Consider the following 20,838-nt stretch of genomic DNA (forward strand, 5'->3'; position numbering starts at 1 on the left):
AGTAGAATTATGTTCATAAGTGTTCAGTATTTTTGTGTAGAACTCACCCACAATGCCTGCCCATGACTTCCAGGACAAATGTCCTCTGGTGGCTGCAGAAAACAGAAAGAATGTCAAAAACAAGGAAAAGCACAACTACACACAACTGCCCTTCTGCCCTTTGTCATCATGCTTTTTTTTGCTTCTTTTCGGATCTTGTAAAGCTTCAAGTCGTGAATTTGTTCACCTTTGAGCAGTGGTCATGATGGCGTCCACCACCTCGATGATCCGATGCAGGGCCGAGTCGGTGCCAATGGTCATGTCCGTGCCGCAGAAGTCGTTATCGATAGAGCCAACCATGCCCACAATGTGGAGCACAGAGTTACTGCGGGCGGCCTCCTCATCGATGAGACCTGAAAATAAATAAATATATAGTGTCAAATAATGGTTTGAAGAGTCACAGTGTTTTCATAGGTAAAGTTAACAACATCGACCATTCACCTTGCTCAAGTAGCTCATTCAACAGGCCGCTCCACTCCTCTCTGAACAGGTTGGCTCCAGTCAGGCTGCCGTCTCCACCAATCACACACAGGTTGGTGATGCCGTGCTGCACCAGGTTGTGAGCAGCTTTCAGGCGTCCCTCATGGGTACGAAACTCTTTACAGCGGGCACTGCCGATGACTGTACCGCCCTGAGGTCAAAATGAAATCACACAAGGAAAATCAAGTACACTTACGTAAAAAACAACAAACTATGGGATGTTTTATGCTCTCTTAGAAGCTGACATGTAAGATATTCAAACCCTTTCACCTTTTTATGTGTACAAGACATATCACAAGCAAAATTTACATTTTGAATCTGCAGAGCACCATCAAAAAGCCTGAATGTGCTGATTGGATGAACCAGCTCCAACTAGTTGGACTACTTGGTGAGTGCGGCTCAAGCAATTTATAGGACAAGCAAACACAAGTAAAGTGGAGAAGCAAGTCGGTTTGTTTTCCTCTGGTAGCTAAAATGACTAATGTGACATGTGCTGTTTATGACTATGAAATCGGATTCTGTAGGCTTTTATGTAAAGATGTCAAACTAAAGCAGAAGTGGATTCAGCTTATCTACAGACACAGTGTCCCATCAAAAAAAAAAAAAAGCTCTGCATTTTTAATCTCCTCCACTCTTGAATTTGACTAAAAAACAACTGGGTTTGCCACTATACTTCTGATGAAAAGTGACTCCATTCCAACCATTTATCTGGGAGAAACCGTGGATATGAGCGGCCATGTTTTTTCTCTGTCCCACTCATTTTCAGTTCATGCTGCCAGTAGCTGCAAACAAAGGCTGCGTAGAGTAGCTTGAGTAGAAGTAGAAATGCTCTTTAAGCACCATACTTAAGTGGAAGTACTAAAGTATTAAACATGTTTTGTACTTAAGTATTGCAAGTAGTTTATTTTTAAAATTACTACTCAAGTACTGAAAGTAAAAGTATTGTGTAATGTAGTTATTAAAGAAATCAGTCTAAAGTTTGAAAATCAAATTGTTTATATTATTCAAAATGTTTGGTTGTAACAGCAGTACAGCGGAATGTACAAGAGCACCTTAAAACATTGAGCTTAACTCGTTTGAACAAAATAATATGTATTGGCAAGTATGTCCCTTCCCCCTTTAAAGCATCTCCCATCACTTCACACATTACACATTTTCTTTTCATCCTTGTCATTTTCTTTCAACTTCTCAATCTCAAGGCCAGTAGGCCACATACAAATACAAATTTCATGTAAAAACAAAGTGATTTGAACACCTGAAAACACTGGGCTTTTTTCTTTGTGAACAAACAGATCAAGCATGTCCCCTCTCTTCCCTGCTTGTGCTTATTTTTCTCTACAACTTTTCCCCTTCTTAAACTATGTGCATGCTTGTGTGTCTCTCTGTGTGTGTTTTTATATGTATGTTTGCGTGTTTGTATGCGTGTGGGTGTGTTTGTGCATGAATGAGTGTACGTTTTTATGTGTGCGTTTATAATAACGAGTAACGATGCAGCACATAAAAAATGTATCGGAGTAAAAGTACTAAACTCATTGAAAATATGTACTGAAGTAAAAGTGGAAGTAGGAGAAAAAAATAATACTCCAGTAGAGTACAGATACAGCATTTTAGTACTTAAGTAGAGTAGTGAAGTAGTTCTACTTTGTTACTATACATCTCTGTTACCTGGGCAGAAATACAGTGTAAGCCCATGATTCCAGGACTCAGGGTTCGCAACTCTGATCGTTATTTCATTCTCATTTGCACTTTACAAGCAGCATAGCAGAGTTGGAGGAAAAGCTGAGAGCCTGAGTTGTGGCATATTCATCTGTCCCCACTCACTGAACGAGGAATTAAGTAATTAAGAAAGGAAAGAATTAGACACAAAAGTGGAAGATATTGTTGCCCCTGGGTGCACACGCTCACCCTCCTGTCCTCATATTTATCCATATGAATCACATGGAGTGTCACATTGCGGTGATAAGGAACTGGGGGAATCAGACAGGTCTTATCATAGCTGCTACTTTGATACATCTGGGTCATTTCAATCAGTTAGAAATGTTCTTAGTGAAAAACAGAAGATCAAATATTTCAGTTATACTTTCTCTCCTTATGCTCCTTCAGAAATCTTGGATTTATAGCTGCAAACGCTGAACCAAACTACTTGGAACGCAGCCAAAACCCTTAAAAATATGGCAAGATAAACAATCTGTGGTATTCTAAGTGCAGATCTCTGTTTGTGTATATATAGAGTCATAGCAGAAAGGCCCTTGTGAATTCAAGTATGACTAAAGCTGGACTTTTCTCAGTAAAGTAATACTTTAATCAGAATTACATTACAAACGACGTCATTTACAATCTTTTCTAAGAAGAGAATTTTTCTGAAGGTTATGATTTGCTTAGTGCTCCATTAAAAAAAAAAAAGGGTCTGTGGCATAATAAACAGTGCACCTGACTACTAGTGGTCCAGTAGTTTCAATATAAAATACATTCTACCTCAAACCTGTAGCTCTTTGCACATACAGATCACCCACCAGCAGCTCAACCAATCACTCTCCTAAAAAAAAGCACCAAATCTATTTTCCTTGGAAGCAGCATCAAGCTGAGGAGGAAGTCAAGCACTATTTTGTCACTGAGTATCTAGATAATCGAATAAAAAAGCACCTTGTTCAGACTCTCCGTCACATCATGACATCCAAAAAACCAGTGGAACAAGGCGAGAGATGAACCGCTCAGAGGATTTGACTCGTAAATGGTGGTTTTGTTGCTGAAGAACATAAAGTGTCATATGACACCGCAGATCTGTTTCATTGGACTGAAGATAACGTCAGAGAGGAAAGGTGGAGCAATTTTTTGATTCATAGTTTTTGGAGAAGAAACAGAAGGGCAAAGGGTGTGTGTAGCAAAGGAAAGACTTAAGATTTGGACTTTTATGAAAATATATGCATCAACAGACTCTGTGGCACAACGGACAGCGCGTTGGACTTCTAGTTAATGCTTGAGAAACATGGAGAAGCAGCATTTAGCTGTTATGCTGCAAACAAGTGGAACAAACTGCCAGTGGAGGTTAAACTTTCACCAAATGGAGACATTTTTAAATCTTTGACTTTGACTTTGAGGAGTAATTCAAAGGTTGTGGGTTCAAGTCCCACCAGTTGTTTTACTTTTACTACCATGTCTCCCAGAATATCACATGACAAGAGGACACTTTTATGTGTGTATGTTCACACCAGGCATTAAAATACATCCTGAGCTGACAAATGAAACCTAAAAAGATGAAAACCAAGAGGTTTAAATACGGAAAAGCCAGAAAACACCCTGACAGATACTCTGTTCATTCACTCCTCATAAACTTTAGAGAAAGAAAAAAAACTGATCATAGGCTGCATGCTAGAAGCTTAGTTGCTCTGTCTATTCTTTACAAATAATTTCAAAATGCTAATGCTAACCAACAAAGAATCACTTTTACTGTGTTGCTGTTTACTGCAAATAAGAGCGTCATTGTTTCTGGGACATGAGAGGAACACGTGTGTGAGTGTGTGTGACCTGAATCAGAAGTAGGAGGTTCTGCTTACCACTTGTAGCATGCTGGAGACGCTTTCCCACGTTGCCTCTTTGATGTTGTCTCCGCCATCCACCATCCCCTGGTACCCCTGGTAGGAGCAACACATATCACAGATAATCATAAAGCTGTTCATAAACTGACAAAACCTCCAACTAATTTAGAATAATGCATAACAGGGAAAAACCTCTAACAGGCTTAAAACTGCATTAATCCATCCATCCATCCCTGTGCTATTCCCGCATTATCCAGCTCAGGGTCACAGGAGGGCTGGAGCCTATCCCAGCTGTCATTGGGCGAGAGGCAGAGCACACCTTGGACGGGTCGCCAGGTCATCACAGAGCAGCACTGATGCCAATTCCTAAATAAATTACTTGTCTCTACTTCTGATTAAAGAACAGAGCTTAATATGTTTTTATATCGTCCTTCTCCTTCTGTTTGTGGTCACACAGTAAATCCTCCATTCTGTGAAGTCTAATTCAGACTACATGACTTTAAGAGTTGTCAGATTGTGTACGGTTCACAAGATGTGTTTTGATTGTGATCTGGATATTAGAAGTCCTACTTGTTGTATAGTATGTGACATATCTGCAGCAGTGTTGTAGACAAATGACTACAAGACTCGTCTTTATGAAGAAGTTACAGCTGTCACATGAAGGCTCTGTGGCGCAATGGACAGCGCGTTGGACTCCTAGTTAAAATGTGAGATGTAATTCAAAGGTTGTGGGTTCAAGTCCCACCAGAGTCAGTAATTTATGATCCATTGAAACACACATGTAGAGCATCCAGTGGACCCATGTACATTTGTCTACCCAGCTGGTCTTCAATTGCAGGTTCTTCCTCGTAAAATGTAGCATTATCAAGGCTCTGTGGCGCAATGGACAGTGCATTGGACTCCTACTTAAAATGTGAGATGTAATTTAAAGGTTTTGGGTTCGAGTCCCACCAGAGTCAGTAATTTATGATCCATTGAAACACACATGCAGAGCATCCTGTAGACCAGGGGTGTCAAAGTGAACCGGGAAAGGGCCGGTGTGGCTGCAGGTTTTTGTTCCAACCCTGCAGCAGCACAGCTGATTTGTTTCATTCAATCAACTGAACTGGTTAAGACATTCAGTGCAGACATTTCATTTGATTGAATGAAACAAGTCAGTTTCAATTGCGGGTTTCTTCCTTGTAAAATGTAGCATTAACAAGGCTCTCTGGCGCAATGGACAGCGTGTTGGACTTCTAGTTAAAATGAAAGTTGTAATTCAAAGGCTGTGGGTTCGAGTCCCACCAGAGTTGGTACTTTATGATCTATTCAAACACATGCATAGCGCATCCTGCAGACCAATCTTCATTTGAAAAAAATGTACATTTGTCTACCCAGTTGGTCTTCAATTGCAGGTTTCTTCCTTGTAAAATGTAGCATTATCAAGGCTCTGTGGCGCAATGGACAGCGCGTTGGACTTCTAGTTAAAAAGAAAGATGTAATTCAAAGGTTGTGGGTTTGAGTCCCACCAGAGTCATTTTTTTATGATCCATTCAAACACACATGTGGAGCATCCTGCAGACCATCTTCATTTGAAAAAAAAACGCACATTTGACTACCCAGCTGGTCTTTAATTGCAGGACAGTGAAGTACACTTGTTGCTCATGTGACGTTGCAGTAAAAAGGGACGAAAGCCTAAAAAAATCATGAGAAAAACATCAACAGATGCCATTGTTGTTATGGTTTCCAAGGCGTTCTCATTACACATAGAGTAGTGAGCATGTGCGAAAACCTCAGTTTGCCTTTTGCACATGGATACACTGAGAACAGAGTTTTCTTCACTTTGGAAAGCAATTTTAAGCTTTTAGACACCTTTCCAAAGTGCTCAGTGGGACTATGGTTCATCCATGGGCCATTTTTATACTTATATCCATCAGAAAAACACTCATTGGATTCAGACAATTAAATGATTTGGAGAAGACAAACCATGAAATATAGTATCTTGGGTCTGCATTCTTAAATGCTAAAAGAAAAGCAACTGGACTTCTGAAGGCATTTCAGAATGAAGTTTTCAGGCTCATAAAATGTTAATCTGAACGTCCCAAAAACAGCTCGGAAGGCTGAAACTCCAAACTAAAAACACCTTTCGGATGAGGTGAAACATCCTGTCCAGTTGGCTTCTCTTTAAGAATTTACAACAACATACTTTTTCAGATAAAAGTCATAGTGAAGGTAAAGGCCTCTTTTGACTCAGACCATGCTTTTTTAGGTTGCCCTGTTTCCATAGCTGCAGAGTCATGTAGAGAGCAGAGGCGAGGTCCCAACCTAAATAAAAGCATCACAGCACTCAGCTGTCATTACTCACAACCCAGTGGTTATTCCAGAATGATGAGAATGACCATGCTGCCGGTGAAGGATGAATCCTGCCCCTGGCAATCCAATTATATCCACAGTGAGACCAGATTGTGTCTACCTGCTCCGGTCACTGCCATCAGTGCCAATTAGAGGCGGCTCATTTGTGTCAGAGTGTCAGATGTTTATTATCCGACGACATTCAGGAAAAGTTGTTGCTTAACGATGAGTGGCAGCGGTTTGCTATGAGCTGACTATGAGAAGGGGGATGTTGGAATTGTTATAACAAGTTATTACAGCACTCCAGGGTGTGTAAAAATAGTAAATACTCTCAGTCTTTATGGATTTTATTTAGATTTCTGTGTGAATTCTGCACTGCACCGCTGATCCGTCAGTCAACACACACAACAATGGTGTTAAATTCCACGCAAACTACATTATATGTACACTATCTATGTAATGCAAACACCTGTCCAGCAACCAACAGTTTATAAATATATACCAAGCTTACAGAGGGTTCAAATTTCTCTCTTGTTACTGCTTACAATGAATATGCTTAACCTGCAGAGAACATGACACCAACACAGACCAAGAGTCCAGAATTAAAAGATGATTGTTTTAAGGTGTTTCCTTCACAGCAACTGTAATAAGATATCAAAGGAAATCTTCAAAAGACAGTCCACCATGACATACACTGTATGTCATACAGTATGTTCAACTAATGCAGATGAATGACTGAACAACTTGTACTACAGAACAGAAACTTTTCACATACACAACCCACTGATTCAGCTCAATAACCCAAACATTTGTGCCAGATAGATAGTTTTATTGATCTATTTTGTTTGTTTTTTGGTGTGTGATATACCATGACTGAGGGTGGATGGAAAATGCAGGCGTTTTTGGAAATTAAATGCAATAAAACACTGGAAACAGGCATTACATTGATCAATATATCAGTGAGTGTTGCTATGGGTGGCTGCTTTAACATTAAATCTTTCATATTTTTGGATATGGCTGCACACACACGTTTCCCATCCTCCTGGTAAGCCAACCCACTGAGAACATTTTGGATGAAAAGTCAGCTATCAGACACGTAAATGGTCTGTGAATGTTGCGGTTCAAACTTAGAAAATGTCGATTAAAAATTCGCATTTGGCCCAGATTTAACCCGGATTGGTAGTATAAAAAAAGAAGTATTCAGAAATTGCACTTCAGAGCTTCACCTTCCCATGCTGCTTGTAACTTTATGAGCTGAGTAATCATATTATTACGGTGGGCAGCACATCAGTGTGATGCCCATCCCAGGGGACATTTCTGTCTATCGAGCCATTTAAGACTAACTAACTGTAACTCCGAAATCAAAAGGGAATCCGAACTAATTCTTTTAAGAGTTATGGATAAATGCAGTTATAAACCATTTTTACATCAAACATGTATTACAATAGCAAGCTTAATTTATTATTCATATTTATGTATTTAATTAGCCCCTTTACAATGTTCCGAATGCATCATGTTGGCAGCATACAGCCTGTACAGTTCTATGTTCATAGCAATTAGTATATAACATTAAATGTGCTTAAATTACATCTTATGGGACATTAGCACAATTTACAGACTCAGTCTTACATATTTACAGTTGTTTAAATGATATAAAATTTAATGAAGGGACTAAACTGCTCGGGCAGTGGTCTAAATTTAGCCGGAGATATGCATGAGAGCTTTGACTCCTCCCACTGTGACATCACGTCCAGTGCTCATTGGGTAGCATGAAATATCGTGTGTAACTTTTGAATTTGCTAACTTTACAACATTTACATCTATGCGACCCTGCAGAGTCACCAGAGTTGTCCTTTTCTAATACAGAATAAGTTATTTTAAGATGTTTAAGCGGAAAATCAAATAAATTGGAGGAAAATCAGTTAAGTAAATGTGACTTGAAAGTCTTTTTGTTGCATTAAATCTAAATTGTATTAAAGTATAGTCAGCAAAAGCTTTTGAGGAATGCTTTCTCTCTGAAAGACAATCCCAGCCCAGTAAAGAAGCCAGTCATCAGTACTAATTCAGTTCACTCCCTCCTGAGATCACATCTGGAGTCGGGCCTCACCTCATGGATGAAGTAGACTTTTGCTCCAACATAGATCCCCATTCGGACCACGGCTCGGACAGCTGCATTCATACCTTGGAATGAGGACAAGAGCAGAAGCCTTGTTAGTGACATTATCATATAAATGCATCAATGTATTATGTGGCATAAAAGCTTGGTGCGTTTCCACAGACTGACAAATGAGACGTACCGTTTGCTTGTTTTTCCCTAAACTACCTCGAAGGCTGTTTTTCACAAGTAATTCTACTATTTGAGAATTTGTTTCAAACTGTTGAATTATCCCAAAAAGGGTTTTTTAGATGGACGTTATCTATTTCAGTTAACACAGAAAATGTTCTGACTTACAGAACCTCAAGCTTTGTGGATGGTAGACAGACTTTTCACATCCACAAACGGCTGTAAAACAACACTGGAAACAAGTTCACATCACTCTTGACATAACATACTTTATCATTGTTTTGATGATGATGATGATTACTATATTCTCTGCCCTTTCTGTCACCACTGAAGCCACCATCTGTTCTAAGGTGTTCAGGTGGTGCTTTGCCTTGTATCCTGAGTTGTTCTGGCGGAGGAGGTGATTCAGAGTTTTAAAATTGGCTTTGTTCTTAGACATTATGAATGCATATCCTGTATTTTACTAAATAATCTATGTTCCTAGTTTGTACTTTTCCACTGCTCATATAAACGCAATGTATGTCCAAGACCTCAGGGTGACATTACGGGACTAAATAACTGGGTCAGATAAAGAGTCTGGGAAAGCAGATGCACGCTTAAAGCAACATTCACACACACACACATTGTTTGGCTGATCCAGAGAACATGACGAGGACGGTGTTTAACCTGCTCATGTCCAATTATACTCTGTCGAGTGTAGGTCCAACCTCTAGGAAATAAAGGGGCATATAAATATGAAATGTTTCCGGAAATCGGGGCACGGTCTGACGGATATCCTGCGAGAGCTCTGTCCCACCAAGTCCAGCGCTGCTATACTTCACATGTGACCACCAATAAATACTTAATTAGGGACCAAGCAGTGAAACTGCAAGGATCCTATTGTTTTTGTAAGGATTCTTCTTCTTATTCTTTCTTTCTTCTTATTCTTTGCAAAAGGTACGCAAAAACTCAGGAAATTTTGCAAGCGCCACCTGGCAGTCGACGACATGAAAGAATCTAAACTTTATATTTTGGGGAGTCGCTCATTGACTCTGTAGCGCCCCCTACGATGCTCAAAAATGGTCCCCTTATTGGGGTTAGTTTTGCGTGGGACGACGAAATTCGATACACTCATTCATCATGCCCAGACGCACAAAAAAGTCTCATGCCGCCATGGTCCCACGTCCACAGGAAGGTGGCCATTTTGATTGGAAAGTGCGTTTTCGTGCCATTTTTTACCGATTCCACGCCTTGCATAAGATCGAACTCGTCCTACAGATTTAATTTAACTTGAGTTTCCTCCGGCTTGTTCTAGAGCTTCCAATGAAAGAATCGAGCTAACAGCATGCCGATGGGTTGCTCATATGTTGCTTAGACTGGGTGTTCCTCTATTTTGAAAGCATCTACAAGTCCGGTAGCCAGTCCATTGGGAACAGGTTCCCTCCACAGGGTCTGTGGACAGTCTAAGAAAGGACTAAACTCAGCCCTGTTCTGAGAGGAGCAACAGAAGATTGGGTATAACCCTGCCAGCCAGTTCTCTGAGGCTCTGCTGTACGATGCCCTGTCCCCACTCAGGCCCAATTGGATGGGGGGTTGATGTCCTATGAAGACCCTCCAAAACCTTATTAATAACACCAGGAATTGTGACAGTGCTGGGAGGGGGCAGGGCAGGGCAGGGAAAAGAAAGAGAAGAACTTGCTTTGTTTTTGTTTGATCTGGTTGCCAACCCCAACCCCCACTCCACCTTTGACCCTAACACCACCATTATCCCTCCATTATTTTAGCTGACCTCTATGTTTTTCTTTGTCGACAGTACGACCCGTCGGTAGGTACATACGAGTATGCACACCCACTCCCACAGAGACGCTAACACTTGCACCAGATTAACACAAGTAGTATTACAGGCAGTGTTGGGTAAGTTACTTTAAAAATGTAATCCGTTACAGTTACAAGTTACCTTGTTTAAAATGTAATTGTAGTGTAACTTTTTGGATTACTTAAAAAAAGTAATGTAACTAATTACTTTTGGATTACTTTTACCTATTTGTGGTATAGGATAATCTGTATATTATATGTATGATTCCATCTGTATTTATCACATTTATTTATACCATGCTATTTTTCTTTTCATTGTACTGCCATAACTACATTATACATTCTCTGCACATACATGCAATTCCCTAGGTAATTGATCTATTCTGAACATATCTATTAACCATCTTTCCTTACATTAGCTGTAAATAACTGCATTTTATCTCTAAATACTGCATGCTATACAATCTGCACGCGTTACACTTGATAAGATGCCGAACTGCATTTCATTAATACATGTGCAATGACAATGAAGTGCTCTACTTTAGTAATAAATAAGCAAAGTAAAACTTTTACATCACATTTTATTTTTCTTTGCACACCCTTGCTTGTGTGTGTGCGCCAGTACTTCCGGTGAAAACTTCCGGTGATTTGACAGCTAGCGCGTCAGGTTAGGGCCAGTGGCCGTAAACAAAGGTTAACTTATAGCCGAGAAGAAAGATGATAATATAACGTAGCTAAAAAGACTAGCTTTCTTCTTCAGTAGCCTAATGCTTACCGATTTAGCAAGCCTAGCAGCCTCGTTGCTAATGCTAGCCGCCGTAACGTTAGCAACCATACCCGACGTCAAGGAGTTGGCTGAGCAGGGGCAAGAGTATGGGGCTGGCAGAGTTAACTTCATAAAATATGACTTTCTGCCACAATTTGACAATAGGAAACAGAGCACATGCAGTGTTGTTACCTTAAGATATTATTTTTTACTGATGCCAGTGTGTGACGATGATCTCCTGGATGCTGGCGTTGAGCCATTATGTGTCTGGGTTTGTGTGGGTTACTGATCATGGTTGTTAGCAGTCGATAGTCAGGTTGTGTGATGTGTGAGTGAGTGTGTATTCTTTCTATGGGTACATGCCATTGACTGTATGAGCGGTCTGTGCTCGTTTTTTTATTTTTATTTAATTAGATTGGAGATACTAATTAATACTGGGGAGGGGGGGGGGGCTGGTCCCGGGGAAAATTGCCAGGGCCGATTTTTTTCCCCAGTCCGACCCTGCCGCTCTGTACTTCTGTCACTGCAACCTCGCACAAATTGTAATCCTGTTAAGTAACCCCCATTCTCACTGAATGTAACTGTAATCTGAGTACATCGTTTTTGCTTGTACTGTAACGGATAACAGTTACTTTTATTTTGTATCCTTTTACCGTAACGCCGTTACATGTAATCCGTTACTCCCCAACCCTGATTACCGGGCAGTCTGTTTATAGCCTGGTGGGGTTTTTTTTAACCAGGTTATTGTTTTATTTGTCTTTATTTGTGTCTTTATCATATGTCATAGAAAAAACAAAAAACGACTCATCACTCCATGTTGGAAACATAGGACAGAGGCATTATCTTGCTGTTTTAGCTAACTGCAAGTATTTAAGCCAAGTGTAGCACCTGTTAAAAATGTGCTCGTGTAAACAGCATGTGTTTAAAGAATAGATGTGCAAATTAACCATGAATCCTTAAAAATCTGTTAGATGAAGAACGTGCTGGAATAGATCAGACTGACTCGTGATCGATTGCTCAAGTCTGCTGTAACACTCACACGTACAAATAAATTCAGGTTTTAACTATACGGTGGGAAATCGTGCCTCGGGGTGTCAAAATACGACTTGATTGACAAGATGATTGGATAGATAGATAGATAGATAGATAGATAGATAGATAGATAGATAGATGTTAATACTGTTAGCGTCAGTTCTTTTTATTATCTTAAAAAAAAAAAAGTAATGACACCCCCAGTTACCAAACCAGTTTCAGGGAGTGGCAAAAGCCAGACAGACCAGAAGACAAAGGCAAGGGTAATGAGGTCAGAATAGGGAGAGGACAGAGTAAAGAGTCCCCCTGCAGATTCTGTGCCAAGACACTAAAGAGTCTGTCGGAGCACTTTGTACAATTAGAAATAGGAGAAGCTTTAAATCTCAGACAAGTCTGGGATCACACAGGTTCTACAGCTTTGTAGAATAGTAGCGAGGAGAGGTCGATATGATCAGGGCGATCAGAAGAAATGTCTGCTGGAAAACTCAGAGGACGCGTCAGGCTGATGTTAAGCTGAAGACCAATGATCCTAATGAAAAAAATAGGTATGATAAGAGAATAAAGCAAAGAAAGAAAGACTAAATTAGAACTGATGAAATGTTCATTATCAGTTCATCTATTACTTTTTAGTAAATGAACTGATTGTCTTCAGTTCGGACAGGTTTGCAGAGCCAGGTGATATTTAGTTTTTAATAAATAAAGCAAAGAGAGGCACAAACGTTTAGCACAAAAAACATTTGCTCAGCTAATCAACTTCTATCAATCATTTATGAATCAAGTTCCAGAAAGGTGCTGTACTGGCATCAGCCTGCTGAAGTCACCGAGGTCGTATTATGTATTTATGTCTTTTTGAGGTCAGTTCACTTAGCTATTTTTCTGTGCAAACATTGATGTTTGAAACATTTTTCTACCCTGCTTCTTCTGGGATTTGTGCCACTTTCTAACATCTGTTATGACAAATAACAATGCCATGCGGGAGGTTGTTTACATGTGGGAGAAACTGGTTTAGGTTTTCAAAGACCTGAAAAGGAGACATCATAGATGTAGATGCAGGAGCAAAGCCGAGAGAAAGAAGAAGGATATCATGGTGGAAGGTGAAATTACAGGCTGGGCAAGCTTGGAGTGCTGATGAGGATGTCGTGGAATTATTGGGAATGCACTATTATGTGTTATGTTTATGCATTTGGCAGAAGCTTTTATCCAAAGCGACTTACACTCACTCATATCCCAGGTACGCTACCAGCGTGATTTATGGTCGTCTACGGAGAGCGTCTCCGGGAGGGTCACGGTCGATGGAGAAACAATCAATCAACGACTTTCAGGATAGACGTTGCGAGATTGGGTCGTCTAATGTAGCGACGCCTACTGAATTGCCTTGTGTATCCGACATCCCAACCTTTGAAAGGTTTAGTGACCACGGAGTCGGACTGACGGATAGGGACGGAGAAGCATACCGAAGCCTTAAGGGGGTCTTGCCTAAGGACCCTTACTGGAGGTTGTACCTTTCATTTCCCCGGTCACCCACATGAAAGGAGGCAATCTTACCACCACACACTATCCAGTGCCATATAAAGTAACGACTCTGGTGGGACTCGAACCCACAACCTTTGAATTACATCTCTCTTTTTAACTAGAAGTCCAACGCGCTGTCCATTGCGCCACAGAGCCTCGTGTTTCTTCAGGATTTTAGATTTTAGACACAACTGTCAGACAAAGGGGTGTTTGCTAAACCAGATGTGTAATCCTGGACATGTCACTGTAGAGGAGCCGATCCGCATCCAATATGTTGAACTCTTGGGTTTGACGTTTATCCCATTTTGTCTACTAAGAGATTTCCCCACCTGTCGACACTGTGCCGACACAAAGTTGTTGACAAGATGAAAAAAACACCCAAAAAGCATATGATTTTGAATCACATCTCCCTCACTCTGCGACATTTCAACTATCCCACAGGCTGCCAACTGACTTATCCACTAATGATGGTTTAATTGATTGAGATTTACTCAATAATGTATACTGTATTCCATTTTCTACACCCGCTTAATCGAATTCAGGGTGAGTCGAATTTGGATGTGGGGTTACAATGACCAGTCACCCTAACATGGATGTTGGAAGGAGGACAGAGCACCTAACAGAACCCACACATGTGCAAGGAGAACATGCAATCTCCACACAGAACGCAGACACAGAAGGACCTTCTTACTGTGAGGAAACACTGTCGACCACCATAATGTTAAACAACTTATACTGCAACAACACAATTTCCCCTTTGGGGACTGATAGAAATATCATTCAATTGAATTTCAAATGGGGCTGGGCGAGTTAACTCGTTATTATCGCGTTAACTAGCTAATTATTTCATTTTAATAATAAAATAATTTATTTAATATAATATTTAATATTTTATCGCGCATTAACGCAGGTTTTATTATTTATTTTATTATTGTAAAAATCTGTTGCTCACAGGCTTTTATTTTGTAAAAGTCTGTTGGTGTCTGCTGTGGAACCAGAAAAGAAAGTAATCGGCGGATCCACCAAACACGGAGAAGGGTACGAAACTTTTACTCGGCCATTTTCATTTTAAAGTTCTTCCAGACGGCGGAGTCGACAGAACCAAAGTCATCTGTAAACACTGCCAAGTTGAATTGTCTTCTCAGCGTAGTAGTTCCAGTCTAAAATATCACTTAAAGGCAAAACACACAACTGATAGCAGCAAGTCATTCAAGGAAACAGACAGTGGAGCGAGGCTTCTACATAAAAACTACAGAAAGATGCTGATGTTAAAAGTGTGTTTGCACAACAAATGTTATGGCACTTTCATTCATATGGCAGCACATTTAAAATAAAACTAAATGCTAAAAGCTATACACTACTTTTGGATTCATTTTTGGATTCATTTTTGCGTACAAATGCGATTAATCGCGATTAATCAGGGAAATCATGTGATAAATTAGATTAAAATTTTTTAGCGTTGCCCAGCCTTAATTTCAAATTAATGATTAATCAATGAGGCACAAGAATAAGAACAAATCGTTAGAGGACTGAGGAGCCCTACGAGTCCAGCGTGTTGTGTCACCAGTGAGGAAAAACCATGGTATGGATTTTGCTGGGCCCATTCTCAGAGGCAATATCAGTGTAGTCAAGCACTGAGCTCAGGGCACAAGCTGCTCCTCACAGCTGACATGACTCTGTCGCCAGGTTTCCTCCCACACCCCATGCTGTTAACAGTCGATACCTTTCACTAACCCCGTATGGGATGTGACTGCTCCTTGGATGGCAAAGTCATGCTTCAGACTCTGTTCAGACACTTTAGGCAGCGTCCCATTTAAGGCATCTAAAAAGACCAGTGAGAGACTAAACGTCCTTTAAGGAGGTGCATGGATATGGCACACACACTTAATATAAGTTTATAAATATAGGTAAAACAATTATAAAAGAATGGATGTATCAGTATCTCATAATGCCTGGGACCGGATGCATAAACCACCTTAACACAAAAACCATGTCCTACATACAAACATGGAAAAATGGAAGAATGTATGTTGAGACTGCACACATTTCACACATTCTGAAGTCCATGTTTGCATGAGCTTTCTGGATCAAATGAGCCGTGATATGGTGCTGTGGAAATGTGCAAAAAGGTGAGTTTTTTTCTCAATTTTAGGTTTTATAATATACTAATTGTGGGTTTTGTAACTGTAGCTAAAGATGGCTGCTTTGGCGTTGTCGGGAAACCTTGCTCATGCAAATTTAAGAAAACTGTTCTTGTGAGGTGATGCACTTCTTGGCCTCTTGTTTATAATACTCTTTTATCTCTGCAGGGTCCTTTTTTTAACTTACAGGCCATTTTCCCGTTCATATTTGGTCAAACTAACAGGGTTTCTATATGCAAGTCGGAGAGAGTCCCATTTTTAGCCTTTAATGGGAGTGGAAATCTCGCTTGTGCATGTACAGAAAATGTCATGAGGATTGAGATCTATTAAAGAATATCTGCCCGTGTCTTTATAAATCTAGCACAAAGAATACATATGTATATTTCTGCCTTTGTTCACATAGTTTTGGCCATGAAAGAACAGAGTAGAGACAGGCTGGGTAATCAGGACAATTATTTGTCATTTTCATATAATCAGCTTTGGCTAACAATAACTTCATGAGGCCAGAGAACAAAAATGGACAGCAGACACATGCTGTGGAGCAGAATTTGTGAGAATGATATTGTGGATGATCATTTAGTTAATATTCACTTTCATGTATAGTGTACAGAAAGCACATGACAGAACAAAAGTGCTGAAACAAACCGACAACGCAGACAAATGGGTGTCAGATGTCACTGATGTCTAAATGCAAGTTCTAAACACATATAAATAATATAAAAAATATAAAACACTATAAAAAATAATCACTTTCCTGTCCTGTCATACCTCAATAAACATTCTTCATCTATTTTTGCCAATCAGTCCCAATTTTTCTCAAATGTATTGTAAGCAAATAGACATCACCCGAGTCAACCAATTGAACTTAATTTGATGCGAAAACAATAACAATAACATAATATCTGCATTCTACATATAACCTCGGCTCCCTTTTTCTCTAGTCAACATTTGCTATTGAAAAATCCATACTGGTTAACACTTCTATAAGATGCCCTTTAGGCTTCAGTCTTAATTTGATTCCAGAAAAAAATCCCAAGAGGTGTTTGCTTCAGCCACTATGTCACCTTTCTGTTGACCTAGCATGTGCTCGTAAAACGCAGCCTCCGTCTTTGCACGGAAATTTCCTTGATTCAACAGGAATTGTATTTTTTGCCTCACTGACACAAACTTTCAGTAAAAAAGTCCCATTTCCTTAAAGACTGGTGACATGGAGGCTGCAGTGCTAACAGTACAATGCATGTTGTGTTCTGGATAGATGCTAACAGAAATGCTAACTGATTCTCGTGTTGCTTAGAGACCTGAGCACGCAGACTGGCTGCAGGGTGTCAATGCAAACATGTGAAATGTGCTTGAACTGCACAGTGCGGTTAATGAGTTTTAGAAATAATCAATAAAGGAAATAAACAGGTGGTTTCAGCAGATGACGGTTAAAGGTGATGGGTACATGTTCGTTTACTTTTTAATATGTTCAGGTGAGCTTCTAGAAAGCCTCCCCAGTCTGCTGCTATGAGCACACATCTGTGGCTAAATGTGAGAGCAAGAATCAAAAAGGTTAACACTGCAGGAAAAAACCCTGAAAGTTTCATTCCAGAAGTCAAAATATGTGGAAGCAAACGGCACTACATGAGAATAGTTAATGAAACCAATGGCTGTTCTTCATCTTCACATGCAGACGTCACGATGTGTGTTTGATTCAATTAATTTAGTCTTTTTTATCATAATGTCTGGATGCTAATTCTATATATAAGTCAATGGGGTAACATGGCACTGAAAGGATCGGATAATTGGCTAAATTACAATAAAACTGAGTTATTAAGTTCATGTAGACACCTTAATCTGACAAGAAATTGGATCGAATCGAGTTACTCGCGATCGGATTAAGACCCCGAGATAACTGGGTTGAAAGTCACTCTAAACCAGCTTGTAGACGGTGAAGCACGTGGTGAATTAGACTTTGCGTTCTGCGCATGCTCCAGATGTTTTCCCGGGGTCGTGACCCGGAAGTCAAAGGACACGATATTCCTGTTGTTGTCACCGTCAGAAAGAAACAAACAACGCGATGGAGAATGCTCCGTTGGGCATCGAGTTTGTGCAACAAGCAGCTCATCACAGACCAAATGTAGAGGGACGTAGCTTCATCTTGCTCTGCGTTCTCCATCTTTCTCCAATGCCTGAGTTTGTTGTTGTTGTTGGTGGTGAAGAGGTCAACAGGAAGTGGCTCTATTAGCAATAGCTGAAATGGGTACAGCGCCACCTATCATACCGGGGTATGACACGCTTTGTGCCTCTGATCCCATTCATTCACCGCCATATATCCAAGGAGAATTACCCTTGCTCAACTCATTCTTATTGTAATTTAGCCAATAATCCGATCCTTTCAGTCCCATGTGACCCCACTGAGTGTATATCTTTGAAGCTTACAATACATGTTTAATTCTGGAATTATTTTCTAAATGACCACAGTGAATAAACACACCGCACGACGCTAAAGTTTTTCAATGAGAGTCTATAAAGGGAATGCATCAATGTCACCATTTCATCTACACACACACACAGCCCCAAGCGGCAAAACATTCAGCATGGCTGCTGCCACTTGTTGTGAACAACATCTTTAATTAAAGGCTGATAGTCTCGACTGGGATCCTTGCGCCTTACCAAAGAACGATTCAAATACAGACTGCTACCGGCCAGAAATCTAGTTCCCTGGTATTTATTTACCTCATTCCTATGCTGTAATAAGTAACAAAGCAAAACCTGAAGGTGGGGACGCCTGGTCAAAGGAGAATTCTGGTTGTATATAAAGACAGTTTCTATTTTATTCAAACTTCTATGATGGAAGCTGCAAGCCACCGGTGCATGTTTGCAATCTATCTGAATAACTGTATGAATGCTAGAGGCGAGTATTTAACATTACATAACATGCAGGACGAGCTCCTAAAGGATACCCAAGATTATCCATCAAAGGATTCAAATGCAGAGAGATTTTTGTGTCACTAGAAAAAAAAGCCAACACCCTGCGTCCTCCTTTGGGGCGGAAGAGTCATTATTTCCACACCGGCTCCACACTTAAAAGGTGAAGCTATTATTAAAGCTCAGCTGCCGCCATAAGGAACACGTGCTGAATATAAAGGCTGACCACAATATTCACCACGAGCAACTGATGAGGCTGCAGTGAGCCTGAGAAAGAAGATATCACTCCACTTCAGCCTATTGGGCGGCTGTCTTATGTAACAGCCTGTAAGCCAATGGCTGCGGTTATTACTGGGTCATGTGTGCAGGAGACAACAGAGTACAATGTGTTCTGTCTGTGAAAATCCAAGAGGAAGATGTTTAACTCACATTATGGGCACACTACAAGGGTGATAATAGAGATTCAAACACACTAAGGGAACATAAATACTCCCTTTACTGATAATCAATAGTTACTGATTTCATTTGAATGATTTAACGTCGTTTTTACATCTCAAAATATCATTTTTGAGGGTCAAATTTAAACTCTGATTTGTTTATGTTTCCCTCCGTCTCTTTCTGCATCATCATTGTGAAATCTCGCTGCTCCTCACTCAGACTGCTCGACCTTCAGCGGAGGGGTGAGCGGAGTTGCTGAAAGGCGCAGGAAGTCCCGTGCAGCTCCTCTTCAAAATAAAAGCGCAGAAGCACAAAATGCCTACATTTTGCTTTACTGTTGATGTCCCACCCGGAAGTTGGACTTTTAATGACTCGGGCTGCTTCACACTGGTCCTGTCGTGACTCATCCTCCATGATGCAGGGCGACTTGTTTTCACGCGACTACTCTCATAAATAGGCCTGAGTATGTTTATCTACAGAATCTGCTTTATCTGCATAGAAAAGCACTGCTTAAGGAAAACCTGAAAATCCTACATCAGGAAAGCCAAATATCTCAGAAAGTAAGTTAGACAAAACTGTGGACTGGATCAGGTAATGCAGCTGCAACTATAGTGGGACATTAAAGTGATGAATCGTGCAGGTGGAACGCTCTGAAGATGATGCGCGCACAGAGCTGCGCCATCCGTGCGGGCGGGCGGGCATGGCATCACACACTAATGCAGTCGTGACTGGTGCATGATGGGGACAACGTGTGCAGAACGAGTTGTTCACCGATCACTTGTTGATCATTTGGTATAGTGGTAGAACATTTTTATACCGTGTTTACTTACAGCACATCATAATTCTTAGAATAACTTCCCCGCTAAATGCTCCAAACGCTGCAGCCTCCATGAGGGACAGAGGAGCGCCTGGAGGCTGTTGCGTAACGGTCACTAAAAATGCTTTTAAGGCCCTATAAATAGATGCTATCGGGACATAAGGACATTTTATTTGAAATTACTCATGAATACAAGGGAATAAAGCTCGTATTTCTGACATAAAAAAACGCGCCTCTCCCTTGGACCCCCCCCTGGGAGGGCGCACTTTGAGACAGACCAACCCCAAAAAATACACCCATTGTCCGGACATGTCTACACCCAATTAAGTCTGAGCAACCAACAAAGCTGCCGGTTGTCACACCTCCCTGCAGTAACAGTGAGGAGGAAAGTGGCACTCTGAAAGTTAAAGTGACCCAAACACCTCCATCTGAAGCAGAAAGTGTGCAGACAGCAGGGCTGCGGGGCGCACTTAGTTCCCCGGCTCCGCTGCGCCTCTGCGGCCGCACTGATTACAGCACAAAGTCTCCTCCAAACTAACTCAGCACTGTTACCTTGAGCATCTCCGCCGCTGGTCAGCACCGCGATGGATTTACCGGTGCCCGAAAGGTTTTCAAAAAATTTGCGCGTGTCCTGCCGCTTCGGTCCCGTCGTGCCTGCCATCTCCGCGCGGGTCTGTGCCACCTGTGAGTGAGACGCGAAGAAGTCCCCTGCGAGCGCACCGGCGGCCGCGGATAACACACCGGATATTTGAGACGGG

At 40.9% G+C, this 20,838-nt stretch overlaps 1 protein-coding gene and 3 non-coding genes across 8 annotated transcripts in view; 2 read left to right on the forward strand and 2 right to left on the reverse strand.

Moving 5' to 3' along the window:
• pfkpb (phosphofructokinase, platelet b) overlaps window positions 1-20,838 on the reverse strand; it is a 71,866-nt gene extending 51,028 nt beyond the window's left edge. For 2 of the 5 annotated variants that reach the window (XM_075482746.1, XM_075482748.1), the window contains exons 1-6: window positions 20,633-20,837; window positions 8,494-8,567; window positions 4,074-4,151; window positions 481-670; window positions 227-392; window positions 48-92 (exon numbers count right to left, since the gene is read on the reverse strand). In XM_075482746.1, the coding sequence (XP_075338861.1) occupies window positions 48-92; window positions 227-392; window positions 481-670; window positions 4,074-4,151; window positions 8,494-8,567; window positions 20,633-20,741 (662 nt within the window). In that variant the 5' untranslated portion in view covers window positions 20,742-20,837. Of the gene's footprint in view, window positions 1-47; window positions 93-226; window positions 393-480; window positions 671-4,073; window positions 4,152-8,493; window positions 8,568-20,632 lie in introns of all 5 variants that reach the window. The other 3 variants (XM_075482747.1, XM_075482744.1, XM_075482743.1) reach the window with 3 other exon arrangements.
• Window positions 4,718-4,808, forward strand: trnar-ccu (transfer RNA arginine (anticodon CCU)). Its single transcript is given in 2 exon segments — window positions 4,718-4,754; window positions 4,773-4,808. It is a non-coding gene; the product is annotated as a tRNA-Arg (tRNA).
• trnar-ucu (transfer RNA arginine (anticodon UCU)) lies at window positions 5,481-5,571 on the forward strand. The gene is given in 2 exon segments: window positions 5,481-5,517; window positions 5,536-5,571. It is a non-coding gene; the product is annotated as a tRNA-Arg (tRNA).
• On the reverse strand, window positions 13,840-13,930 carry trnar-ucu (transfer RNA arginine (anticodon UCU)). Its single transcript is given in 2 exon segments — window positions 13,840-13,875; window positions 13,894-13,930. It is a non-coding gene; the product is annotated as a tRNA-Arg (tRNA).

This window comes from Odontesthes bonariensis, chromosome 14 (assembly GCF_027942865.1).
Source record: "Odontesthes bonariensis isolate fOdoBon6 chromosome 14, fOdoBon6.hap1, whole genome shotgun sequence".
NCBI lineage: Eukaryota > Metazoa > Chordata > Actinopteri > Atheriniformes > Atherinopsidae > Odontesthes > Odontesthes bonariensis.